Here is a 27798-nt window from a genome sequence, read left to right as displayed (position 1 = left end):
GAGTGTGACAGCACTGCGGTCTGCATTCATCTCATTCTGGTTTCACAGAAAACACATCTGTATCATTTCAGCAGATTTGAGAGCTGCTGATTGTGTTTCGGGGTCAAACCTCTGAAGTAATGCAGAGTGAAGCTTCTGTGTGTAACTTATTATTTACAGGTAAAGTGAGACTCACCTCAAACCGATGAAGAGTGGGACACGACTGAGAGCTTCCTGGAGGACTTCACCTCCGTGTCGCATTGTTTCTTTAGTTTCTGATTGGACAGAGGAACGTGCAGCTGTGTTGTCTTCTCTGCCCACCTGAGTGCACGTCACACTCAAAGGGAAGGGGGAGGAGCTTCCTGTACCCGAGTGTTTATCTCCCCAGGTCGGAGCCTCCCTGACCTGGAATCAGAAATATCAAACTAGTTGGATATTTCTGATTCCAGACCAGACTGGGTCCAGCAGCATGAACCGGCTGGGGGGGGGGGGGGGGGTTGTAGTTGTAGTTTTTCCTAATCCACCTTGGTTTCCACTTTTTCGAAGTCTCGTCTTTACTCGGTCTCTGACTTTATTTCTATTTCAGCCTTTGAGCCTTCACACTGTAAACAGGAAGCTCTCGGCACGCTGTTTGGACGTTTGACTCTCTGCTGTGAGAAGAAAAAGACACACGACCAGGAGCAGCGATCATCTTTTAATATTCTGCTGAGTTACAATCCTCCAAATGTACAACTCATGACATTTACAACAAACATTGAAGTTTATATTTGTATTTTATGCAGTTACTATGGATACGGCTCCACAGGCGTGTGTCTTCAAAGAGCACAGATCTGATAAATAACCATTCATACCTTTAGAAAAGAAAGCGTGGGCCCAGAGCACGAACACGGCGAGTGTGTGGACGCATGCGAGCACAAATCCCTTTGATGACCACGACTGAGGAGAGGTTTGTCCTCTGGGGGGCGCTGTGCTGATGAATAGTGTCCCGCGTTCAGTCACCTGTTCACCTCGTTACACACCTTCCTCCCCCGAGTGACACGCACACACACGCACACACACACACACACACGCACACACACACACACTCATGCTGCACCTTCACTTTGATATTTTGTCCGTCCTCGCTCTTCACAGCCTCCTGCGTCCTCTCCCGTCCTTCACGTCCTTAAATAAAATTCTTTGTTGTGTCATCGGTAGAAAAACAAACAAAAGTTGAATCTGTAAAAATGTGGGAACGCAAAAACACAAAGAAGAGTCCGAACTGAGACGTTAAATCTGCCCGACGACTCGCGGAGGAGGAGAAACGCGGCGACATTTAGGGCGACTGTCGAGAAATCCCTGAATGTTTACTCGATCAGCACAGGACACACGGGAGCCCCACAATGCACTGCGGCTCACACGCTGTCCAATCACGGAGCTCGCCAGCCAGCAGCTATTAAATCAAATTCAAATGAAGAAGAACGTTAAAAGGACCTGACAGACTTCCCGCCTTCAGGAGGCCGTGAGTCCTTCTTCAACGGGTTCATCCACTGTGCAGACACACACTTTAATTCTGCGGCGTGTCCTGACTTCCTGTCTGAGAACGCCAACTGCACGCGACGCTCTTTGAGTCAAAACGTCTGTGCGAGAAAAAAGGGACAAACGTCTTTGATCTGTAGAGTTAAAAATCTGATAAAATCTCTCGACCTTAAAAAGGTGGAGTCAGCATCCTGTCTCCTTCAAAATAAAACTCAGCTGCTCCTTGTCCCTTGTGGGCCTCCGTACATGTGTGACTGTGGCCTAGCGTGCAGCGTCGGTACAGGAGCAGCTGCTGACTCCACCTTTAAAGGAAAAGTGCAAAACAAAGAGGAGTGTGCTCGGCCCCGAGGTGTGTGTGTGTGTGTGTGTGTGTGTGTGTGTGAGAGCGGCACAGAGGCGGGATGAACACGGTCACACCTTCAACAGGACGATAACATGCACAGGTTCTAGTCAGTTAACACTCGAGCTACACGGGACACGACTGGGCACGCCATGACGGAAGCTTTTTTTTAAAAATCAAAGAAAAATCACAACAGGAAGTAGTTTTTTTTTTTTTGTTCTTTTGTGCACGTTTTTACACATGTGGATGTTTGTTTTGTTTTGTGGACTTTTCATCGGCGGATGGAATCACAGCTATGGTCGTAGAAGAGTGTCGTCTCTTATCTATTGCGTCGGGCTGTATGGCGTGTATGGCGCCTCGGCTCCCGTGGAGCTACTTGTAGCAGAGAGATGCATGCACAAGTAGAGGAGGGCGCCAGGGTCAGACTGATGGAGGTCACATTTAAGAGAGAAGAAGAAGACGATGAGCGTGAACGCCCGGACCAATCACGTCACGAGAAGTTAACGGGTGTTTAACCCTCGAGAGCCCCGCAGTGCCCGCCGTCCTGGGGGGACAGGAAGTCCAAAACACGGAGAACGACGACCTTGTGTGTGTGTGTGTGTGTGTGTGTGTGTGTGTGTGTGTGTGTGTTTGTCGTTGTGCGTTTAAACCGCACACCACGCGGCGGGAGCTCGAGCGGCGTCGACCTTCCGCAGGTGAAGTCCAGACACGCCATAAATCCTCGGCCCGTACTAACCACGATATCCCGACACAATGATTCAGCTTGAACAGATCTATCGCAATGATTTCTATAATATAGAAGGATGAGGATAGAACTGTCCGTGGACGGATGGGAGCTCCTCGACCAATCGCTGCAGGACGCGCTCTCCACAGAGACGACCGGGTCTACATGAAAACCACATGCTCCGTCCAATGTAAGAGCTCCCGGAGTCTCGAGGGTTAAAGACCTGAAATGAAAACCCGCCCCGCTTGGCGTCCTGGATCTACAAACACAGCTTCAGAAATCTCTTTTTTTATGGCTTTCAGGAGAGTTTTGGCGTCCGACCCGAACAAACACGCAAGTCTGAGCAAATCCTAAAAAAACACCGAAAACATTTCAGGTAGAAAACACTGAGACGCATCAGTCTGACCCTGGTGTGGATGTGGGCGGGGCAGAGGTTACGGGGGGGCGGAGACATGACCGCATGTCTAGCTGGCAGTTAACGCGACATGGTACCTTGGCACATGACGATGGGGCACGGGGGGGGGGGGGCAGTCATGAGGAGTGGTCGGGGGGATGTGGAGGTGGTCAGGCAGGCGTTTGGGTGGATGGGTGTATTTGGGGGCGGGGCATGGGAAGGGGGAGGGGTTTGACACAGTCATTTAACTCTGGGCAGTTAACCGCTGCTCTGTGAGCGACGCCTGGTGGGACACCGTTTTGTTTTCGTGGGCACGAAGCTTTGACACCACGTCGATGAACGCCAGGCTCTGGACCTCTTTGTGGAGCGGCTCTGAAAAGAGAAGAGCGACAGGAAGTGGCGTTAACGCTCAAATTCAGGATGTGTGTCAAGTTACGGTTAAATGGACTCGAGCTTCTCCATGTTCCTCGAACACGTGTCTCTAATCTGTCTGTGCTTCTGCCTGCTCCACGTCTCAGAACATGTGTGCTCAAACAGGCCGTTTGGAGGTTTTCCCCTCATGACATCACAAAGGGCAGTAGCCCCTCCCCCAGGTGGGTGACACTCCCACAGCGAGGTGTTTGTTCTGCCCTCTGAGTCTGCCTTCTCACCGTAAACAATAGGACATGGAGCCAGAAAGCAGCGAGTACACCCGAGCCCTTCCAGAGAGGGGGCGTGGTCAGACACAGCTCATTTACATATTTAAAGCGACAGACACAGAAACAGCCTGTTCTGAAATAGAGGGGTTTATGGTAACCATGGTAATGTGAGGTCTCACCTGAGCCCATGACGGCACAGATGAGGATCATGGAGTTATATTTGATCTCCGGAGCGCTCCGCTCGTCTGACAGCAGTTTGTGAAGCACCGACACCAGACTGGCTCCGACGAAGTCCTTCTCTGCTGCGACTGAAACACAGGAGCAGACTCTGCTTACATGGACTCCAGAGATCCTCATCCTGGTTTTAATCACCTTCAGGAAGTGCACTTAGAGGAAGCTGGTTCTTTATGTCCCCGTTTACATGAAATACTAAATCCTGCTTTATATGTACAGGCGCCTGAAACCTGTCCATCCTTTCATTACCAAAACACATTTCTTCTCCAAAGCCTTATAAGGGCGTATCCCAGTTTCTTAAATCAGGATGTGACTTTTACACCGGATGCTTAAAAGACCCGATCCGAAGCGGGGCGCCGGAGGCGGTGGATGTACCACATGCTTCGGGTCTTACCCAGATCCAGCGCCGCTATGAGCCCCAGAGCCACCAGCGCTTCGTTCTGCATGATCATATGCTCACTGGTCGCCATGGTAACCAGGTGCTTGACGCCTCCTCCCTGGATGACCGTTCTGACGACTTCCTGAAACCCGCAAACAACACACACATATTTTTAAAAAAACAAAAGACTTTTTTATTTTATTTTTTAATATAAACGTGTGCGTGGACGCGGCGTCGGACCTTGGACTTGCTGTGTCGGATCAGCGCTGACAGGAGTCTGTTGGACTCGCCCATCACTCCTGCGTGATCTTTGGCTTCACACCACTCCACTAACCGCTCCACCAGCTTCCCATTGGTCCCCAGCTGGTCTGCAGCTTCAGCTAACACACACACACACACACACACACACACACACACACACACACACACACGTTATGTAACACATCTGCATCACAGTCATCCATTATCTCTCTCACTGTGTGGCTGCTGGAGCTCATGCCAGCTGTCCCGTCTTGCACATATGCATTTTGAGTTGTTAAGGAAAAAACACATTTTTGGGCGGACATCTTGAATTTTGCGTGGCGAGAGTGTATGAAGCAAATGTTATGCTTGTATGACAAAGTGAAGGATTCTGGGATATCTGTGAGGGGGCAGACATTAAAGTCATCTCAGGTGTTCAGTTTGAGGTTTGTTCTGGTGTGCAGAGGCAGCTTCTCCTCGCTCTCTGATTCTGACGGCGTTCGGTGCCTGAAACCATCTGCTCAGCGTCAGAACACGAGCAGCAGCTAGCGCCTTCGTGTGACTCAGTAAAAAACAATCTGAAGATCATGGAAAGCCAGGAGGAAGTGGGACTGTGTCCTGCAGAGTGAGACGTGTATGTGTGTGTGTGTGTGTGTGTGTGTGTGTGTGTGTGTGTGTGTGTGTGTGTGCACCTTGTGTGTCGATGAGCATCCGTAACGTGCCGAGCAGCTTGAACTGAACCGGAGGCATCTCGGACTGTAAGAACTTCAACACCACGTCGGCTACTCCAGCTGACAGCATCTTAGATTTATTCACCACTGCAGAGAAGAACACACACACACACACACACACACACACACACACACACACACACACACACACACACACACACACACACACACACACACACACACACACACACACACACACACACACACACACACACACACACACACACACACACACACACACATTAAACAACAAGCAGGTTATCAGCTCTCTGTGTGCGTGTGTGTGTAGTTGTGTGCGTGTGTATGTGTGTGTGTATAGGTGTGTATAGGTGTGTGTGTGTGTGTGTGTGTAGGTGTGTGTGTGTGTAGGTGTGTAATTGTGTGCGTGTGTATGTGTATAGGTGTGTGTGTGTGTGTGTGTGTGTGTGTGTAATTGTGTGCGTGTGTATGTGTATAGGTGTGTGTGTGTGTGTGTGTGTGTGTGTAGTTGTGTGCGTGTGCATGTGTGTGTGTATAGGTGTGTGTGTGTGTGCGCGTGTGTGTGAGTGAGTGTAGGTGTGTGTGTGTGTGTGTAGGTGTGTGTGTGTGTGCGCGTGTGTGTGAGTGAGTGTAGGTGTGTGTGTGTGTGTGTAGGTGTGTGTGTGTGTGCGCGTGTGTGTGAGTGAGTGTAGGTGTGTGTGTGTGTGTGTGTGTCTCACCTGGTATGGCGAGGTTCCTCAGGGCGCTCAGAGCGGCGTGCTGAACCGTGACGTTTCCTTCTTCGACGTGTCGATCCAACAGATCCAGAAGCTTCTGGACGATCCCGGTGTCCACCATGTGGATACAGTTTCCATCTGCAGCCAATCAGAGGAGGAGAAGCAGAGGGCGTGACAACGCGTTACCCGTGACAACGCCATCAGCTTCAAAAACACTCTGAACGCCAAACTGTGGTCGTCCACGTTTCTTCGACTCTACTCACGGTATCAGAAAGAACAGGAAGTCAAACGTACCATTGCGAGCAAAGTTGGCGATGGCGAGGGCCCCGGCGAGCTGCAGCTGGTGGTTGTGAGACGGGATCCAGGACAGAACTCTCTGGAAGACGCTGCCTTTCCCGCCCTCGAACAGCTTCTGCATGGACTCGTCTGCACACGGGAGGAAGCAGGACGGGTCAGGCTCACCTGCACGCTCACGGGTCGCCGTTTCACGAGCCGCAGCGAGCGTGCGAGGCGGATCATTTCTGACCCGTGTTTTCGCCTCACAGGCTTTGATAACGCCGCCCGCCCTCCTGTGGGAGTTAGTCAAGGCCCTCCCTCCCTCGCTGGCGTGCGTTCACATTAGAAACACGTGCACACCCCGATACAGCAGATCCTCTTTCCACACACACACACACACACACACACACACACACACACACACACACACACACACACACACACACACACACACACACACACACACACACACACACACACACACACACACACACACACACACACACACACACACACACACACACACACACACACACACACACACACACACACACACACACACACACACACACACACACACACACACACACACCTCGGAGGATAAAACGGGGCGTGCGGTTTTTGAGCACGCCATATAGCGAGCGGTGCACTTCCTCCTCTCCGTGCATTCATTAAAATCTTCATGGCATCTGTAAGACGTCGTGTTCGAGCGCTTCAGAGCGTGCACGTGGACTCTCACGTGCACGCTCAGCCTCACGGCGTGGAGTCCGAGCTGCAGAGCCTCCATCATATATAATATTAACAACACGGCGTCCAAGTTCATCCTGCTGCGATGAAATATTTAGATCAATGTTGAATTATTGATCCTCTGCTTCAGACATTTATATTTATGGGTTCTTATAGTTTGTGTTCATAAATTAAGTCAGTCGAGGGAGCGCTTCCCCGCTGACGACCTCGAGCTGCTGGCTGCAGGATCCGAGCTGCAACGAGAATCAGCATGAATCTTTAATATCTGTTACACGAGGCTGAGTGAAGGTTCAGGACGCCGTGTTCTGCTGACATCAAACCCTGCACACATCTGGAGCGCGTACCTCCCAGCAGCAGCAGGACCATGAGGTCCGAGGCGGTCTTGAGCTGGGCGACGTCCTCCTCCCGCTCCCCGTCCACAGTCTGAGCCACCACCTGCAGGAGACACTCCACCAGGCCGGCCTCCACCAGCTGCAGCTTGATCGCATCTGACGGGAGACAAGAAGGAGGAGGAGACGTTCAGAGGAGACCACAGAGCGCCGCACGGCTGCTGCAGTGCAGCATCACATGATCCCGAGAGACTCGACATGCAGAGAAACGCTTCAGTGAGTCTGATCAGCAGGTTTTACTCCACATCAGCTCAAAGTCCGATACAACACGAAGCAGGTTTCTCTACTCTGATCAGCAAAGTGCCTCTTCATGTGGATATAAATGCCATGCATGTGGTGGACACTGTAGCTTCAGTGTTTAGCCAGCTCTGCATGTGGTGGACACTGTAACTTCAGTGTTTAGCCAGCTCTGCATGTGGTGCACACTGTAGCTTCAGTGTTTAGCCAGCTCTGCATGTGGTGGACACTGTAGCTTCAGTGTTTAGCCAGCTCTGCATGTGGTGGACACTGTAGCTTCAGTGTTTAGCCAGCTCTGCATGTGGTGGACACTGTAGCTTCAGTGTTTAGCCAGCTCTGCATGTGGTGGACACTGTAGCTTCAGTGTTTAGCCAGCTCTGCATGTGGTGGACACTGTAGCTTCAGTGTTTAGCCAGCTCTGCATGTGGTGGACACTGAAGCTTCAGTGTTTAGCCAGCTCTGCATGTGGTGGACACTGACGCTTCAGTGTTTAGCCAGCTCTGCATGTGGTGGACACTGTAGCTTCAGTGTTTAGCCAGCTCTGCATGTGGTGGACACTGTAGCTTCAGTGTTTAGCCAGCTCTGCATGTGGTGGACACTGTAGCTTCAGTGTTTAGCCAGCTCTGCATGTGGTGGACACTGTAGCTTCAGTGTTTAACCAGCTCTGCATGTGGTGGACACTGTAGCTTCAGTGTTTAGCCAGCTCTGCATGTGGTGCACACTGTAGCTTCAGTGTTTAGCCAGCTCTGCATGTGGTGGACACTGTAGCTTCAGTGTTTAGCCAGCTCTGCATGTGGTGGACACTGTAGCTTCAGTGTTTAGCCAGCTCTGCATGTGGTGGACACTGTAGCTTCAGTGTTTAGCCAGCTCTGCATGTGGTGGACACTGTAGCTTCAGTGTTTAGCCAGCTCTGCATGTGGTGGACACTGTAGCTTCAGTGTTTAGCCAGCTCTGCATGTGGTGCACACTGTAGCTTCAGTGTTTAGCCAGCTCTGCATGTGGTGGACACTGTAGCTTCAGTGTTTAGCCAGCTCTGCATGTGGTGGACTCGGTAGCTTCAGTGTTTAGCCAGCTCTGCATGTGGTGGACACTGTAGCTTCAGTGTTTAGCCAGCTCTGCATGGGTCTGTAAAGCTTTCTGCGTTCTAACCTCTCTCCATGTTTCATCTCCAACATTGATCCTAGTCTGAGCAGCTTTCTGCTGCTGGAGCTTATTAGAAACATGCAGAGGCTTTTTAGCTCGGGTACAATCACTTCTATCTGAAGCAGTTCCACTGCCCGCTTCCATCGCTGCAACACCTGTTCACCTGATAACTGCTCTCATATCTGGCAAACCCAGGGGCGTCCAAAACGGCCTTCAAAGCCCCGCCTACCTTCTCTGGTCCAAACAAATCCAGACCCACCACTCTGCCCCTAAATTTATAATAATCGTGTGTGTCTATAAAACTGTAGAAGAAAATACAGAGCATTAAATATGAGAGAGGCCGACAGAGAACAAGGTTTCTCTGGAGCGGAGTTAAGTAGGACGTTGTCCTGGAGACCGACAATGTACGAGCACTCAGAGTGCCTGGAACGGTAATAACACACACACACACACACACATGCACACACACACACACACATACACACACACACACACACACATCCTGTAAGCTCTAAAGAGAGCAGCTGAGCAAATGCAGGATCTGTCTGCCATGACTGTGCAGTTAGCATCGCTGTGACTCACACTCGGAGGATAAATTACGATCGTGTAGGTGGACGCGGCGTTCATTTAAATGCAGAACACTGCAGACTCTCACCGCTCTGTTTTAATCTCCACACTTCTTCTCACACGGGGAATTCGAGCTTTTTTTGTTGAATGATTTATGAAAAAATTTTTTAAAAAATAAATAAATAAAAATCACATTACCGTTTTCAGCGAGCGGAGCCAGAACCTCAAAAATCATCTCCTTCTTCTCGTGTTCCGTCTGCTTCTGGAAGAGACGCACCAGCTCCTCGGCGATGTTCGTGGAGGCAAACTGCTCTTTGCTCGACTCTGAAAACAACAAACGACCAATCACAGGCGAGTTAGGAGAGAGGAGACGTTTGTTGGGGACGTGTTTAGTACGTCGGTCAAAGGCGACGGTTGGAGGTCACGGATGTCGGGCAGGACGGGAGCACGCTGGATCGATGATGACAACCCTGATTTGTCTAGTTTGAGAAAGTTGATCTGAGGCCAGGTTGTTTTATATGATTGACAGGGTGTGACTCCGCCTCTTTCTCAATGAAAGCTGTGATTGGCTCCTGCGACCACTAACAGGAAAGAGTGTACAGCTGATGGATGGATCGACGGATGGTATTCTGACTTTAACAGCTCTAACTGAGATGTTGATTAAAAGTTAGCATTGTGTTAGCATCATGTTAGCATCGTGTTAGCATCGTGTTAGCATCATGTTAGCATCGTCAAACAGGCGTAAACTCACCGAGCTCCGCCAGATTCCCAAATGCGATTAGACACATTTCCGTCAGGGCTGTGTTGTGAGAGTGGATGCCGAGCAGCTTCACCAGAGTGGGAATCACCCCCATGTTGATCAGCTGGGCTTGTAAGGAATCTGCAGGAAGACAAAAAAAAAGACAAAGAGGGGAAAAGGTGAGCAGACGATCCCCGAGCGAAGACACAAAAAGAAGAAGAGAAGAAAAGACAAAAGGCAACGATGTGAATTTCCTCAAACGTGACGAGAGATCGTTTATGAACATCAGAGTGACTGACTCTACGGACGAGGTCAACGACTCAGCCTCCGTTATTTAAATGATCCACAGTATCGAATAGGTCGGGAAGAGAGAGAGCACCATGTTTATCTGCGTTAAAACAAGAAACAACACGATATTGGATGTCTTGGACTTCTGGTTTTGTTGCATCGATCTTGTTTGAGTTCTAATACAATCTTATAAAGTCTAATTATTCGGCCACTTTCAGCATCTTTTTGGCTTTTAGACCCAAATGAAACATGTGAGTTATTGATCTCGGATGATAAATCTGTGGGAGTTAAAGAGACTTCAGACGGTTTGTAGATCTCACGCTACGAAGGAAGTTAAAGGAAGCGGTTGATATGATATCACTGATTTATGTCATATAGTCATAAATACTGTAGATTAAAGTTAGAGAGGCTTCAGCTTCTTAAGGCTGATTGTTGACCTCTGAACCTGGAGAGAATCAAAATGCATAACTGGCCCAGACACAGAGGTGTTTTAAGACACGCACAGGGATTGTGCTGCACAGGCTGCAGGTTGATTTTATTTGTTTCAACCTGCTGTGTTGAAGCTTCTCTGACAACAATGCAGCAGCCAGTATGTCCTCCTTCTAACTTTAGATTCTGCTCCTGAATGCTCTGGATTTGATTGGACCAGAGAAGGTAGGCGGGGCTTTGAAGGCCGTTTTGGACGCCCCTGGGTTTGCCAGATATGAGAGCAGTTATCAGGTGAACAGGTGTTGCAGCGATGGAAGCGGGCAGTGGAACTGCTTCAGATAGAAGTGATTGTACCCGAGCTAAAAAGCCTCTGCATGTTTCTAATAAGCTCCAGCAGCAGAAAGCTGCTCAAACTAGGATCAATGTTGGAGATGAAACATGGAGAGAGGTTAGAACGCAGAAAGCTTTACAGACCCATGCAGAGCTGGCTAAACACTGAAGCTACAGTGTCCACCACATGCAGAGCTGGCTAAACACTGAAGCTACAGTGTCCACCACATGCAGAGCTGGCTAAACACTGAAGCTACAGTGTCCACCACATGCAGAGCTGCCTAAACACTGAAGCTACAGTGTCCACCACATGCAGAGCTGGCTAAACACTGAAGCTACAGTGGCCACCACATGCAGAGCTGGCTAAACACTGAAGCTACAGTGGCCACCACATGCAGAGCTGGCTAAACACTGAAGCTACAGAGTGTGAGCATTGACTCTAGAGAAGAGGGGGGGAGACAGCTCTCTGTGATGATTAGAGTTTAGACTGCAGTACCCATTTTAAACACTAGGGGGCAGGGGACTTTTTAATTACGTTATAAATGCATCATTTTCATGTTATGTTAATTTGTGACCATCGGCTGCAGTTTTCCAGAAGTTTAACTGGCCATTAATTCTGAATTCACAGTGGAATCAAAATCACTTCAAAACTACTAAATCAGTAAATCACAAAGCATCCTGACTATTTGACAGAGCATTGTTAACAAACAAGACCCAAGTTGTAAAGACTGTCGACGACACGAGGCCGAGTTATCGTTTAAGACTCCAAAACTTTAAACAGAAGTGTCACCGTCCGTCGCTGGAGGGAAACAAGTGCACAAAGTATTTGACACACCTGATGACCAAAAACATCGAGATACACACATTTACATTTGTAGAAAAGTGGAGTGGATGAAAAGAACAGGAGAGAAAAGGACAAAGTCTTAACAAGAGTCTGAAAAAAGATCTTTTTGAATGTTTTTGAGTGTGAAGAAAGATGAGCAGCAAGACCCAATAAAGCCGGAGAAAAGGAAAGCCACCAAAGCAGATACATGTGTTTTTGGAAGATCAACAAAACCTCTGCGGATTTTTAAAAGCTGCGTGACACAATGAGAGCAAATGAAAAACCTGATATATGGCTCTACTGACACCAAATGAACCAGGGTTGTTTTTCTCCAAGTGCTAATAAAGCCAAAGACTTCTTTGTGCTTCGAATAAAACCAGGCCACTGCATCATTTTAGGGTTTTCATTCGATCTAAATCCACAGAAGCCACATTTTAAAGGTCTCATCTCCTCCTCTTCAGGTGAAATCAGTGTCCTCGCTCCTCTTCATCATGTGTGTGAAGTGTGTTGTTGTAAATCCACTCTGATCCTGTATTTGATCATGTCTATAAACCCCTCTAGTTCAGCCCTGCTCAGAACAGGCTGTTTCTGTATCTGTAGCTTTAAATATGTAAATGAGCTGTGTCTGACCACGCCCCCTCTCTGGAAGGGCTCGGATGTACTCGCTGCTTTCTGGCTCCATGTCCTATTGTTTACGGTGAGAAGGCAGACTCAGAGGGCAGAGCAAACACCTAGCTGTGGGAGTGTCACCCACCTGGGGGAGGGGCTACTGCCCTTTGTGATGTCATGAAGGGAACATCTCCAAACGGCCTGTTTGAGCAGGCAGAAGACGGAGAGGATGGACTTTTCTCATCATTGGAGACATGTGTTGGAGTTTGAGGATTTGACAGAATATCTTTAAGGGCTGTTTTTTGTCTGACAACATGACAGAGCAACCAAACTGCATCGACACAAATCAGTAATTTGACCTCCCAGAAGAAGGGAGTCGATGTGCTCGGACGGCCTCCTTTGGCTCATTTCAGTAATTCAGATGTTTAAAATGGGTGTCAAGGATCCTAAACAGTACTTCTACACACAACAACGTGAGCTGAGGACACATCCAATATGTGCTGCTTGTTTGTCATGGAGTAATGTTCAACAACTTCCAAGATTTAAAGGTTCACCATGAATCTCTCATCTCTAAAACTGGTTTTAACCCATTAATGAGATTGTATAATCCTTCAAACAATGACTAACGGACAGATCAGCACCTGCTCTTGCTTCTTTTCCTCAGAGGAAACCTTTTAACTGCAGCACATGATTCAGAGTGAGAGGGGAGTCATCACTGTATTAACTATATATGAAGCGTCAGCGAGATGCAGAAAGCTGCTGAAAGCTACAGAAAGTCAGCCACCCAAAGTCCCGTCTCATCAATCAGCCAAACACATCAGAGAGTTGGTGGAGAGCCAACACACACCTTGGCAGGAGGTCTGAGCCTGTCAGATCACATTGTGTCTGCTCTCAACAAGCTCTGCTGTCACAAAGACACCGAGTGCAGCGGCAAAACAGGACGTACGCAGAGACACAGTGGAGGGAAAAATCAGCTGGCTTAACATCCCAAACTGGGGAAGAGCAGTTAAAGCAGAGCAGATAAGTGATCAATATTAGATAAGAGTTAGTGTACATTTTTAACATTTAGAAAAAATGCAATAATCATCACTTCTAAGACGTTGAATTCAAAATAACTACGTTCATTACAAACTGCTGGAGGTGCTGCAGCTAATACAGAGGATCACCAGAGTTAATTAAAAGCATCTGAAAGGGGAAATTAATGGATGTACCAAATTTCAAGGCGATGCATCCAATTACTGCCAAATGATTAAAGACCCAAAACAATGTTTGTTTTGTCCTGTTGGTGGCGCTACTGGGCAATTCAGAGGATCAGCACTGAAAGGACAATGAATGGATGCACTGCAGGTCTGTTTGATTTTTCTGACTCCTATGTTAGGGTACGATAAGGTTTATGTATCGAACGTGTTTTTATTCACGCACAGACACAAACTACGACTGCGCCTCGTGTTTCGATATTTACAGGAGTTCAACATGAGCAGCTGTGCATCGACGTGATTCACACAAAGCCATGAGACGCTTTACAGGCACCTCTGTCTGTGCGTGTAAGGACCGCGGACCTTCTCTCTCTTTGTTGTGACTCTGCTGCGTCTTTTATCTCAGCAGGATCTCAGAGGGACTTTTTATCGTGTGCCGAGCCGCCAAGGTGTTCTCAGTGAGGTCCTCGCTCGCCTGCACCCTCACACGCTCTCTCGAGCGCGCTGTAATTCTATGAATAAATTAAAAAGTAAATAAAACAGCCTGGAAGTATACTCCCAGATATCGTCTCTGTGTGGGGGAAACAATGTGGAGGAAGTAAGAAGGGGACCGCTAGCATACGAGCGACCTCGCAGATGACCTCAGGGGGTGAAAATGGAAACACAACAGAGAGCATGATGGGAAAGTTCAGGAGAAAATCAAGACGAAGAAAGTAAAATCAGAGAATCTTCAGGTTCAGTTCAATCAAATCTATGTGATAAAACAACAACAATAAAGGTCTGTGTATAAGAAAGAGAACATCCGCTGATTAGTGATTAGTCAACAGTTGTTCTTGGGGGCAAAGATGGTCATTACCATTATCATTGCTATAGTTCATCAGCATGCCACAAAAGACAGTCAAGAGCTTCTCATTTTCCGGCTCAGTATTTTGGTAGAGCGATTTAATGTGATCAGCTACTATCTGAGCGCCTCCTGCCAGGTCAACGGCACTCCTGCCCTCATCTGCAAAACAAAGAGGCCAGGACACAAATCAACCACAAAGCAAAAGGATAAAAAAGGAAAGAAATTAAAGTCAAACACAACCTGAAAAATACATTGGAAAGCAACGTTATGTAAAGCAGTACAAAAACATACAAATCAATACAAACTCAGGTTGAACATACATCCAAAGACTGAGTAAAGCAAGTTCAAAGAAAGTCAGGACAGCCTCAGATATAATGAGGGTCATTTTCTATCGTTTTAAATATTTACACTCCATGTAGCACAGCTAGCTTTAGCAAACTTCAACATTAAACGGCTGCTCATGATATACAGTGTCAATGTGAGTTTGTGTGGTGACAGAAAAAAGCTTCAGCTCTCCCTGCAAAATTTAGGAAAATACTAACATGTTAGTTTTGAACAGATGGTGGCGCTAGAGCCCAAAAAAACCCAAAATCAGAGGGTGATAAAAGTTCATCAAAAACATCTTAAAAGGCAAAACAAATGGATGTACCAAATTTGAAGGCAATGTGTCCCATCATCGTGAAGATAATTGGGGCTTCACAGTGCAGACTTAAGAAGAATTAATAGTAAATAAATGAATTTCAAACAGTGGGCGGCGCTACAAGAAATTCAGATGGTCACCAAAGTTGAGCAAATGAATTTTAAGGGGAAAATAAATGGATGTACCAAATTTCAAGGCAATCTATAAACTCGTCGTCCAGATATTTTAGTCTGAACCTTGACTCGAAACATTAAATACAAAAGATTTACGTTAAAGTCAAACAGCAGGTGGCGCTGCAGGAAATTCAGAGGGTCACTGAACCGAAATCAGAATCATCTCAGAGGGATGAAGAACAGATGGACCAAGTTTCATGGTAATTTCTCAACTCATTGTGAATATACTTGGAGCTTAACCCCTGCACACAGGATCAACAAACGTAACAAAAAGCATCTTAACAAGGAAATGAATGAATGTTCACAACAATCCATTTCAGGCAGGGTTGATTGGTTTTTTTTGTTTTTTTTCCGAAAACTAGCATAATTTTGAAAGTAGCATTCACTCAGTGCTCCACCTACACCCACCCACTCCCCTTTGAGCACCTGACTTACACGCAAGAGCGCCATTGGTCCAGGAGATAGATCGATATAAAAACCCCAGAGTGTTTCCCTACCCACATGGGCCAACGACAAACTCTCAGTATGAACTCCGTCATCAGTGACGAGCTTCGAGTGTGAGAGGTGGAGAACGAGCAGGGAGGCCTGTGATTGGTTCATCAGAGAGCAGGGAGACAGGGAGGCCTGTGATTGGTTCATCAGAGAGCAGGGAGACAGTGAGGCCTGTGATTGGTTCATCAGCGAGCAGGGAGACAGGGAGGCCTGTGATTGGTTCATCAGAGAGCAGGGAGACAGGGAGGCTGTGATTGGTTCATCAGAGAGCAGGGAGACAGGGAGGCTGTGATTGGTTCATCAGAGAGCAGGGAGACAGGGAGGCTGTGATTGGTTCATCAGACAGCAGGGAGACAGGGAGGCCTGTGATTGGTTCATCAGAGAGCAGGGAGACAGGGAGGCTGTGATTGGTTCATCAGAGAGCAGGGAGACAGGGAGGCTGTGATTGGTTCATCAGAGAGCAGGGAGACAGTGAGGCCTGTGATTGGTTCATCAGCGAGCAGGGAGACAGGGAGGCCTGTGATTGGTTCATCAGAGAGCAGGGAGACAGGGAGGCTATGATTGGTTCATCAGAGAGCAGGGAGACAGTGAGGCCTGTGATTGGTTCATCACAGAGCAGGGAGACAGGGAGGCTGTGATTGGTTCATCAGACAGCAGGGAGACAGGGAGGCCTGTGATTGGTTCATCAGAGAGCAGGGAGACAGGGAGGCCTGTAATTGGTTCGTCAGAGAGCAGGGAGACAGGGAGGCCTGTGATTGGTTCATCAGATTGGTACCTCGTGGCAGACATTGGTTGAAGTTTTTACAGACTTACAAACTGACACAGATGATGGATTTACTTTGTTCCTTTTTCAGAGAACCTGAGTTATTAATTTCTGTCAGGACCTAAAGACAATTAAAACCCTTAATTTTAAAAAGTGCACCCGGAGAAAAACACCAACCATGACCAGAAATGATTGTTGAGTAGTTTGATTCTCGCAGGTTTAGAAAAAGAAAGTCATCGTCAATGGGATTAAAAAAAAGGCCTCTGTCTTTAACATGTTGAAATAAACAGATTATTGAGAGTGGATGTGATAAAGTGAAGCCTTTGTTGTCCAGGTCAAAGCCCCTTTTAAAGAGCAGTGAAGTCACAGTACTGCTGACTGTCTCTGTTGGAGGCTTTGTGTGGTCGAGCAGCTGCCAAAGGAAGCGTTACATGAGTCAGTGCGTTATGAACCAGTGAGTCTGCTGCTTTCATTCACTGTCGGCTAAACAGCAGCGTTTAACTGACCTTACAAAAGAGCTTCACGACACGAACGAGACAAACAACAACATACATGACGATGTGGGAATAAAACAGGTTAACATACAGAATAAATGATGGGTGATAAAATGCTTCCTGATAGAGATGAAATACTGCGAGCAGCTCTCCTTCCTTCATTACACGGCGTTTCTTTAAGACAGCGAGCAGCTGCTTCTCCACACTCTCCCCGTGCATCTTTCATAAGTCGACGCCAGCTCACAGAGACCTCCCTCCACTCAAACAAATGTCACCTCCCGGCAAATTCCAAAGATGTCCGACTTCCCAGCCCGGGGAGAAACCGTGCACCAGAACTGACAGCTGTGATTAAAGCCTTTAAAGCTGGACGCAGAATCAGGCTTTAACCCCCCCCCCCCCTCGACTCTCGACTGGTTCTCTTTCAAGTGTTACTTTATTCATCATTATACTTAAAGACTCAACATGTTGATTTATTTACATTAAATAGTAGCACCTGTAGTGTAGTCTGACTTGTGACGTATTTCCATAGGCCCCTCCCTCTCTCTCTCTCTTTTAATGAGGCATAGAGACGTATATATTTATTTTTTTACTAAAACTATGTTATGTGTGTTTTTGTTGAGTACTTGCATTAACTGAAATATTTCCAACAGAGAAATCAGTATTTTTAAGAGTTGTAACATGACGGGTCCTGCCGAGCTCGTAGCCATAACCGATAGAATTTAATCGTTGCCGTGGAAACACTGGCTGTTACGTCAAAGACCGCTGCATGAGAGCGATTCTGTTTGGCCCGTTCGTCCCGACTACGGTCCACGCAGAGCTCTTTTTTTTTTTTTTTTTTTTTTAAATCAGGGTTTGGTGAGTCGGCGGGAGAATCACTCCCATGATTCCCCCCCACAGACTCAACGCCATCTTTTTAACTGTTTAGACTGAGCGCCCCCTGGTGGAGGGATTTACACACGTTTGTACGTTTAACGAATTTAAATTTAAATTTAAAAGCGAGACAACGCTTAAAAGACTTCCTGTTCCACGTTCCTTTCTCCCGAACAAAGAATGAAAAACGAGTTTATCGTTTACTTTTTAAAGCGTCTGTATGTGTGAAGCTTTAAGATTGGGGTTTTTTGATTGAGCTGCAAACAAGTCTTTAAGATGAGAGCTCAGTACGTGTCAGATATCTGCACCGTCCAGGCAAAGCACCTGGAAACACCTGAGCAGACTCTGTGAACACCATCACACAAACACAGCTTTCTAACTGGAAACCTAAGAGGAGGACTGGAGGCTCAGCTTTGTAAACGTTAGCGTCTGTCGTAGCGGTCGGTTTCACCGTGCAGCTGGAAGAAAGTGCAGAATTATGATGAGTGTGTTTGTTTACCTCCAGTCTCCACAATGCATCCTCTGACGAGCTTCAAACAAACACAATGATCTAAGAGTGTCATTTCCCGAACCCTTTCTGTGTCTGCAGTATTTCCCAGCATGCACTGCTACAACCCCGTGAAAGCTTCCTGTCTCTGAGACAGCTTTAATGAAGATCAAAGCTCGGTCTGCTGCAGCTCCATTTATCTGCAGTGATTTTCCATCAGCTCTGTGATTCAGTGGGGTTCAGTGTTCCCTCAGAAAAAGCAAACTCCTACTTACGGCTGTCGTAGCAGATGTTGCCGAGAGCTCTGCCGGTCTGCAGGAGAACCTCCTGGTCGCTGGAGTTTAACAGCTGAATGAGAGGAGGGATGAGACCGGCTTCCACACACGGACTCCGCATGAACTCTGAGGAGAGAGGAGGAAGAAAACAGGCCAGAGTGAAAACTAGTAAATACCACCCGCCTGCTCCCAGGTCAGTGAAGGGGTCTACGCTAGGAGGAACCGTCTTGGTCTTTCAGAACATTCTTCCTGACCGTCCTCACCAAGCAGTCCAGTTTGGTACGGTAAATCCTGATCTTACTAATGTTCCCACTTGGTAAGTGGAACGGATGGGGATTGGCTTGTCAGCGTGACATCACAGCAGCGTGATGTAGCCCGTCGACACCTTTAAAGGCAGGGTTGGTAAATTTTGAAAAAACTAGCATGACTCTGAAAGCAGCATTCCCTCAGTGCTCCATCTGCCCCCTCCCCTCTGTGCTCCCTCTAAAGCCACGCCCCCTCCCCCTCTGTGCTCCCTCTAAAGCCACGCCCCCTCCCCCCTCTGTGCTCCCTTTAAAGCCACGCCCCCCCCTCTGTGCTCCCTCTAAAGCCACGCCCCCTCCCCCCTCTGTGCTCCCTCTAAAGCCACGCCCCCTCCCCTCTGTGGATCTGAAGGAGATGACCGACCCTGCCTTCAAAGAAGAACTCGACACACAAAACAATAACTGAGGGCGTCCAGCAGAGGGCAGCACCTCCGAGGTCAAACTTTGTTTTCTTTATGTAGTAAACTAAAACGCGTCATGGCGTCCAGCGCGGTCTCTGAGTGAAACACACACTCAGTATGTTGACATACAGAAAGCAGCTCCTCTGATGAAAGAATAAAGGAGGAGGAGCGGGCGCTCTCCTCAGGCGAGAGGAGTCAAGCTGAACACCTCAGGAGGAGGAGCATGTGTGAAAGTGCTGCCATGTTCTGAATGTAAACAAGAGCATCCTTTAAGCACACTTGTATCTGTGCAGCCTCGCTCACATGATTAATGCTCATCAGACTGAGAGGTTTGAAGCGAACATCTCAGCTGGTGCCGCTTCACACAATCGAGTGGGTTCAAACCGGCAGACAGAAAGGCGGCCGTCTTTAGCCCAGCAGTCACTTGGCCGCTCGCAGACTCCTCCGGAAGCGGTGACAGATAAATGCCAGCGGGTCGCTGCCAAGCTTGGCAAACTGCTGGAGAGTGATCATTAGCTGCAGTCTTGCAATCTGCTGAAAAAAACCCCCATTCATTATCCCGAACCTTTTCTTCCCCCGAGCTTCATTCGTGACGGCTTTTTTTTTCTTCTTTTTTCCCTCTCGACTCTAAAAGCTTCTGTGAGCTCACGCGGAGTCATTATGAAGATGGACGCTCTCTGACACAGCAGTTATGCAAGGTTCGAGTCCTCACACAATAACCCCTCCGTCATCCACAGCTGAGCTTTCAAACGCCAAGCGAGGGCCCGCTACGACCAATCAAATCTGTGACTGTTTGACTCTTTTCTCCAACGACTGACAAGCCGCAGGCTTCGCTCGACCGGTAACGTCTCCACGGAGGAGAGAAAGTCAAAAGGATGAGAGCAGGAGGACGTGTGGAAAAGTCATCTCACCGTTTTTGGCCAGCTCGGCGATGATGTTGGCGACTTTGGGAGTGTAGGAGGACTCGGGCTTCAGCAGGCCGGGGAGCAGGGGCAGGACCGCCATCTCCTGGATCTTCATGCTGGCCTCCGTGTCTGCAGGGAAACAGTGGAGACTGTAGTCACATGAATGCATGCTAAAGTCGCAGGCCGGCTGTTATTTCTGGTGCACAAACAAACTGAGCTACGTGCACAAAAAGGGGCGGGGCCATATGACTGCGCTAATGAGCCCCATCATGCAGTCGGAGGTCAGGAGAGGTCTGCTCACATGCAGATGAAACTTTTCTGAACGGCAGCCATGTTATTTGTGTGTGTGTGTGTGTGTGTGTGTGTGTGTGGACACTCAATATTAAAGGCCTTGGATCAGGAGGACTTCAGACTGGACGTCCCTGCTGGACTTGGACTATGATGGATGCTGGTTCAGACTCTACTCACTGTTGTTGGCGAGAGCTTTGAGCAGGCAGTCCAGGCAGCCTTCCACGCTGTCTGTGGCGCTGTCTGAAGACGCCAGCTTCAGCTTCTGCAGGGCGTCACTCAGGTTATCTGGAAACACAAACAGCTCATGAGACACGTTTTAATCTGGAGGGACGACGACGACGATGATGATGATGATGAGGATGATGATGGGCCAGCGTAGAGACCAGAGTGTGAGCAGACGTGTCGAACACAAACAGCAGCAGAGCGTCCTGCAGACCAGAGATTAACTGAGCGCTGGGATCGAGTCCAACCGCCTGCCACCCCGACACAAAGGATGAGGAAGAGATAAGGTGGCACGGCGTTCCTCATATTAATGTCTGTTCTACCTGCACGAGTCCGTGCTGGACGATCAGCATGAATATCTCATCTTACACACGTCGTTTCATCGTGCCAGCTTCTACATGACCTCTGACCCAAACTCCAACCACACAAATATATTATACAGTTGTCACTGTTAACATTTGAAGCCTGAGTGTTCCTGCAGGGGGCGCTGGAGTCCCCCGTGTCTCCCTGCAGGGGGCGCTGGAGTCCCATGGATGGCGGTCTCCGTGCTGGAAATGCTGTCTCAGGCTAACTGTGAGTCAAGCTAACGACAGGCTGCTAACTTTGAGTCAAGCTAACGACAGGCTGCTAACGACAGGCTGCTAACTCCGAGTCAAGCTAACGACAGGCTGCTAACTCCGAGTCAAGCTAACGACAGGCTGCTAACTTTGAGTCAAGCTAATGACAGGCTGCTAACTTTGAGTCAAGCTAACGACAGGCTGCTAACTTTGAGTCAAGCTAACGACAGGCTGCTAACTCTGAGTCAAGCTAACGACAGGCTGCTAACTCTGAGTCAAGCTAACGACAGGCTGAGAGCTGAGGCGGGTTTTAAGCCTCCTGACAAACCGTTACACGGCGCCCACCTGTCAATCAGCTCAGCTACACGCCTTATTGTGAATAACTCTGATCCTTCATCCAATCAAAACTGCTGAGTCATCAAAACATCCCCCCGTACAGTGTGTGTGGAAGGAGACATGAGCTAATCACACCTATTTGGTTTTTTGAAGCAGGCTGTAAACATGTTCATGTCTGCTGTAAAAACAGGCTGTTTGAATGGGTGTGTATGTGACTTCCTGTGCTGCTGCAGCCAGCCTCTAGTGGACACTCCAGGAACTGCAGGATTTTAACACTTCTGCATCAACTTTATTTTTTCACACCAGAGTTTTCTGCTTCAGGTCAGTCTGTCAAAAGAAAGGTGAAGTGAAAAAGTGATATAATTAAAGTAATAATGTTTCCTGATTGAAGCAGCCAATGAAATACTTCCTCCTCCACCAACAGGGCAAAGGTCAGGAGGAAGACGATGCAGCAGCAGTCATGTGTGTTTAACAGCAGCCCTTCCTCTTACATCACAAACCAACACAGTGACATCATGCAGAGTGACACACGGCGAGCGTCGGGGTCAAACTCAGGTCGTCTTCCAGTTTCACTTCATGGCTGAGCGAGAGAAACGGCGCCATCGTCTCGTTGAGAGGCGAAAATCAATTCATCCGGAGACCGTCGCCATGGTGATTGTGAAAGTGTAACATCGGTGTAACAACCTGTCCTGACAGCAGGCGACGCCAGCGATCAAATCAGCTGGATTACATCGTTTTTCTGTCTGAACGTCCCAACAGCACGCCGCCGTACGCCGCTCGTGTGGACGCATGGCGTAGAAACGAGGAGGCGCTTTTCTCACTCACATGAGCGTGTTCGCTCGTTTGACTGAGCTCAATGCTGAGCTTGGACACATCAACGGTTTTATTGACAAGCGTTTCGTTTTTGAGTCATCAGCTCATCAACACAAATCAGCCGTCGTTCTGTTCGACCCTCTTTAACACACACACACACACACACACACACACACACACACACCTGAGCTGTCAGGTTCGATGCAGCTCGGCCTCTAACCACTCTGAGGAGCCTGACACTCTCTCTCTCTCTCTCTCTCCATCGATCGTAGAGAGAGAGCAGAAGATTGAGTTCATGATGACACGTTGCATAATGACGTGCAGACACGGCTGCGTTGACCCGGTTGTCGCGGGCGGAGGGCGATGCAAAGCACAATGAATCCGGGATGATAAGACGTGAAATGAGAGCGCGAGAGATCCGGCGAGGGATTAGACATTATGTAATATAGATCCTGAACTGTCCGACGCAGATCGCTCTGCAGCTCGTTCAGAACCTCAAATCTGCTTTTTGTCATTTAACAAACTCAGAGAATTCACCAACGTGAGTTTATGATCATTAATCAGACGGGATGCAACGATTCACTCAACTCACGATACGATCCTCTCCCGATTGATTTCACATAATGAGACTGAAGGCAGATTCCTCACCTGCACGTCAGTGTCGTCTTATAACACTCATCTCATGTCTTTGCATTTTCTGTCTTGAAGTCTGAATGTGTCCACACCTCTGATTTAAAAGACGGCGGAGCGTCCTCAATTTATAAATCTCTCTCTGCAGCTGCTGACGCTCGCCGTATTATTGAGATTCATTTTGTCAGATGTGAACCTTCGGACTCCTTTCAAATCGACTGATCATGATTTCAGGATTAATCTTTAAATTTAATATGCATTTCTAATCTAATAGACGCAGAGAATTAACCAGTGAGTGTGCAATCATTACACAGTATTACAGGGAGCAGTGCAGTATAACCAGCAACACACAGTGGGCTGCTGGATTCTATTGCATAACAGCTGTGGAGATGGAGGAGAGCCGTGAACACCATCAGCAGCTTCATTCAGCATCTCTGCTCCTAAATGATCCACAGCACACAATTAGACTCCACATCTTCATATTAAACAAGGGAGAGGGGGTGGGGTCACGACCACTGATGGAGGAGAGTGGATGGAGAGTCAGAAGAAGCAGCAGCAGCTACCCCACCCGAGATCTGAAGCTGACGCGCATGCGCACGCATCAACGGTTTAGCTAGTCAGCTTTTTCCTCTCACTGACGTTAAAAACAAAACTTAAGTCAACAAAAAGGGGAAATGATGGTGGAATCAATGTGGGGACGACAACACAACTGTTCACATTACATGACTGCTGATGGGTGTTTTCATTCATAAGGAAACAACACATTTAAGGGGTTAAAATGAGCAGTTCATGTTAGCTGGTGTTCCCGTTTAACTGGTTACCGTGTAATTTGGTGACTCTCAATCGGATACATCGGTTGTTGCCCTCTTTTAATTAATCTATATCTCACAGGATGTGCCTTCGTTGTTGTTGATTGATCACAATTCATTTGGGAATTACAACAACCATCAATTCATTCAGCCCGAGTCTCACCGAGTCATCAGTTAGCACGGTAACCAGTTAAACCGTAACACTGGTTTAGCGCTAGCTGGCCACGTTACTCACCCATCTCAGCGTGATGTTGATGCGTTGAAAAAAACAACGGAGTGTTTATCTCTCCGGTGCAGCTGTTAAATCAGTCGTACGTTGTTAGCCAGAGGCCACGCTTTCCCCTCACCGTACGTCGTCCCTTAAAACGCTCCTAACTGGTCAAACTGGGAGAGGGGGGTCGAGGTTTGCGAGCGAGCTAGCCGGTTGGTGTGCAGCAGGCTCCGGTCCCGCTCGGATGGATGCAGCGGCCTGTTTACCGGTTAACACATCTGACTTCCTCTCATATCCACACCGACAGTCAGTCCTGCTGCTGGCTGCCGCTCCCTCGGACGACTGCTTCACTGTGACATGACACACAATCAAGTGAGCCAACATGGAGTACCAGTGACACTTCCGGCCCCAGCCTTCAAAGTAAAAGTACTAATAAAAAATAAATATAAATATAAATAAATACATATATTTATTTATTTTATTTTATTTATATATATTATTTATAAATAAAATATTTATTTTATTTTTTATTATTTTTTATTCATTTTATTATTTATATATATATATATATATATATATATATATATATATATATATATATAGATATATATATATATATATATATATATATAGATATATATTTTTTTTTTTATTATTGCGAGCCAAGAGACAATATACTTACAAAACAAGAAGAGAGACAATTATAGTACAAGCCAGAAAAAAGTGTGTGTAGGTATTTATGAGTTTGTGTTTAATAGATAATAATAATATGATACGCAATAATAATGTTTTAAGATGTCTTTGCCACCTGACCTTGTTTGAATTTTTATTTTTAATTTGATTTGCATTGCAATAATAATTTATGGGACAAATTGTCCATCCTTATATGCACTGTGTGTATGATAGTGTTCATACAGTTAGTTCAGACTTACATCTTAAAGTTACTCTTTTTTACTTTTTTTAAAGCTTGTTTTTTTTATTATTTATTTTTACATGTTTATCTAATTTAGTGTCATTTATCTTCTGCTATCCTGCTTTGTTACTATAACACTGTACATTTCTCAGTTTGTGAGATGAATAAAGGATTATTTTATCTTAAATTCTGCAGAGAGATTCTTTTTAAAGGAAAGTCAGAGTGAGAAGAATAAGAGTAAAAACAGACAGGAATTTGTAGGCTGTAGACTTTGTAGACTTTTCCACTGATTGTAAGATGATGTGAGTAATGGTCAGATATTTTTCAGCATGGTCAGCTGTTGTTTGTGTATTGTGTTGTTTTGTTGTAAGAATTTCGATTTTTATAAAGTTCAATACGTATGTTATTATTATTATTTTTTTAACATTGAGTACCACTACCACTTCCGGTACCAGCCTTCAAAATAATAGCAGTCGTGAGGAAGGATTTGGCTGCCACGCTATTTCTACCAGACCGACAGTTTATATTAATCTTCTACTAATTCTTTGTATTTAGTGGTGATTCTTGAGTCTGTCAGGGCTCCAGGAAAAACAGAGAGAGAGAGAGACCATATTCATGCTGTCATTTGTTTCCTTGGATAATTAAGGTGAGACTTTCCTGCTCTGTCTCTAATCGGTCAGTACACACTAATTAAATATCCACTTGTGTTCTTAAATGTTCCTCCTCCGCTGGACAGGTGTAGTATAGGAAGTGTATCTCCTTCTTCATGCACAGTGACCCCTGACCCTCAGTATGGAAAGGTTTGGGACTCCCCTGGTCGAACGTGCTGAACATGTGGATGCAGTTAACCAACACGGCCACTAGGTGGTGCTGCTGCTGTAGAGATTACATGTGATTGTGAGGCGCTGCAGAGGTTTGACCTTTGATCAGATGGTGCACAGAAGAGACCCGAAGAGATGAGCGCACGTGCCACACATCTCTGAATATAAAACACTGATTTAGTCTCTTCTGACGTCATTAAATACTTTTCTCTTTTGTCAGAAACAAGTCATTCTCTTCATACATCATGTTAAATTAGCTTCTTGGCTCATTTTATTCCACAATCTTTTTCCTCTTGTTATTGCTGCACAAATGGAGCCCTGATGTGCAGCGCCCCCTGTTGGACATGCCATTTTAAATCAACGTGTGTATCAAACATTTAACAGTTTGTATGAACTTTGCGCCTCCGGCTACAATATTTCTAATTAAATACAAATATTCACATCATTGTGTTCCTGCATGGTTTGTGTGTGTGCACCGTACGTAATGCTGCATGATGAAAACTCTTTGTCCTCAGTGTCAGTGTGAGTGAACGTGACAGTGATTGACAGCTCAGTCTCAACCGCCGCCGTCCTCGCTCATGCACGGTCTGCTCTGACCGCCACCTCGGCGAGGAGGAAGTGAACGAGGAACTTTAAAAAGGCATCCTGCATCTTATCCCAATGACTGAGTTCTTCAGTAAAGCGCCTCGAGAGAACACTTGTTATGACTTGACAGATACAGATTGATTGATTGATTGATTGATTGATTGATTGAATATTCCCACCAGGAACAGAGCGAGTCACTGAGTTTGTCAGGAGGTTTTATTCACGTTATGTACAAGCATGTGTGTCACCGAGGCGGTGACTGTCAGAGAATACAACAGAGTAGAAAATGTATTAAGGTGCAAAAAACAAACACTGATGTACGAGACCGTCTCCCTTACACCCCCCCCCCCCCCCCCCCCCCTCCCCCTCCCTCCCACAAACCCCAAGCCATGAACAGCAGGTTCCCTCATCGGACATCTCGCTAAGTTTGAAGCGTCGACGGCGCGAACACGACGCTTGTAGATAAAAGTCAGCGTGTGCCGCAGTCGTCACGCTAACATGCGTCTCACTCACAGATCCGTGTTATCGGAGGACAGAACATATTTACAAGAGTGAAGAGCAGAGAGCGCCTGCGTGCAGCATCAAGTCCCGACAGGAAGCACCGTGAATACAGAGACTGCATATGAGAAACGGACGTCACCGATTGGCTCTAAAAGAAGCCGACGCTAAAGTGTTTGCAAACTGCATTTCTTCTACTCTCCACCAGGGGGCGACGAAAACTGTTGAGAAATGAGAGCCGTGTGCTTGTTTGATTTACGACCTCAGTGGACTTTACCGAAGCGTGCCGAGAGTCTGCACGCGTCGTTTCAAGTCTTCTTTAAAAAAAAGGCTCCGTGGTCGTTTTGTTCGAGTCAGATGAACAAAAACTCCGGCTCATGTGAACATCTCAGCGACGGTCCAATCACGAGAGGTTTCCACCCTGACATCTGAATACGTCGCTGAAAGGCCGGGAGTCAAAGGGACACAAAGTTCGGGGAATTTCAAACATGTTTTAAAGAACACGGGGAACGTCCACCGCGACCTTCAGAAGGTCAACGACTTTCAACAAGGAGCGCTCGGAGTGGCTGCTGCAAACGCTCTCTCCTTATTAGGAACAACTGAAGTTAAGAAGCTGCCGATAAAAACAACAGGTGGACACCGGCCCTCAGACGCCCCCCCCCCCCTCCCCCTCCCGCCCAAAAGAAAGATGGCGACTGTCCCAAACCTTTGACACAGTCAGAATCTGAATACTAAACAAACTCAACATGTTGGCGAAGCAGAAACAGGGAAACTTAAAAAGCACCATAACAACACACACACACACACACACACACACACAC

The 27798-nt window shown here is 47.2% G+C and overlaps 1 protein-coding gene across 2 annotated transcripts; it reads right to left on the bottom strand.

Annotated features, from left to right (window-relative positions):
- Nucleotides 1-660: 660 nt before the first annotated feature.
- On the bottom strand, nt 661-24564 carry rap1gds1 (RAP1, GTP-GDP dissociation stimulator 1). Of its 2 annotated transcripts, XM_079370972.1 has the most exons (15): nt 24185-24564; nt 20760-20867; nt 20298-20420; nt 18684-18809; nt 14502-14648; nt 9983-10111; nt 9430-9555; nt 7240-7383; nt 6167-6298; nt 5876-6010; nt 5139-5264; nt 4447-4586; nt 4222-4348; nt 3773-3901; nt 661-3327 (listed from the first exon to the last, which is right to left on the bottom strand). In XM_079370972.1, the coding sequence occupies exons 1-15, from the start codon at nt 24186-24188 to the stop codon at nt 3200-3202; spliced, it is 1824 nt and encodes a 607-aa protein (XP_079227098.1). In that variant the 5' UTR covers nt 24189-24564; the 3' UTR covers nt 661-3199. The 2 variants fall into 2 exon arrangements, with proteins under 2 accessions (XP_079227098.1, XP_079227099.1); XM_079370973.1 differs by lacking the exon at nt 14502-14648.
- Between the last annotated feature and the right edge of the window lie 3234 nt (nt 24565-27798).

This window comes from Symphodus melops (assembly GCF_947650265.1).
Source record: "Symphodus melops genome assembly, chromosome: 20".
In the NCBI taxonomy this organism is placed as follows: domain Eukaryota; kingdom Metazoa; phylum Chordata; class Actinopteri; order Labriformes; family Labridae; genus Symphodus; species Symphodus melops.
The sequence above is the reverse complement of the archived record's forward strand: the minus strand, read 5'-3'. Positions and strand labels throughout refer to the sequence as shown.

Coding starts and splice junctions, on each gene's coding strand:
- rap1gds1 (XM_079370972.1), bottom strand. Junction 6,011..6,166: donor CGCCAACTTTGCTCGCAATG/GTACGTTTGACT, acceptor GATTGGCTGCAG/ATGGAAACTGTATCCACATG. Junction 5,265..5,875: donor GAGGAACCTCGCCATACCAG/GTGAGACACACA, acceptor TCTTCTCTGCAG/TGGTGAATAAATCTAAGATG.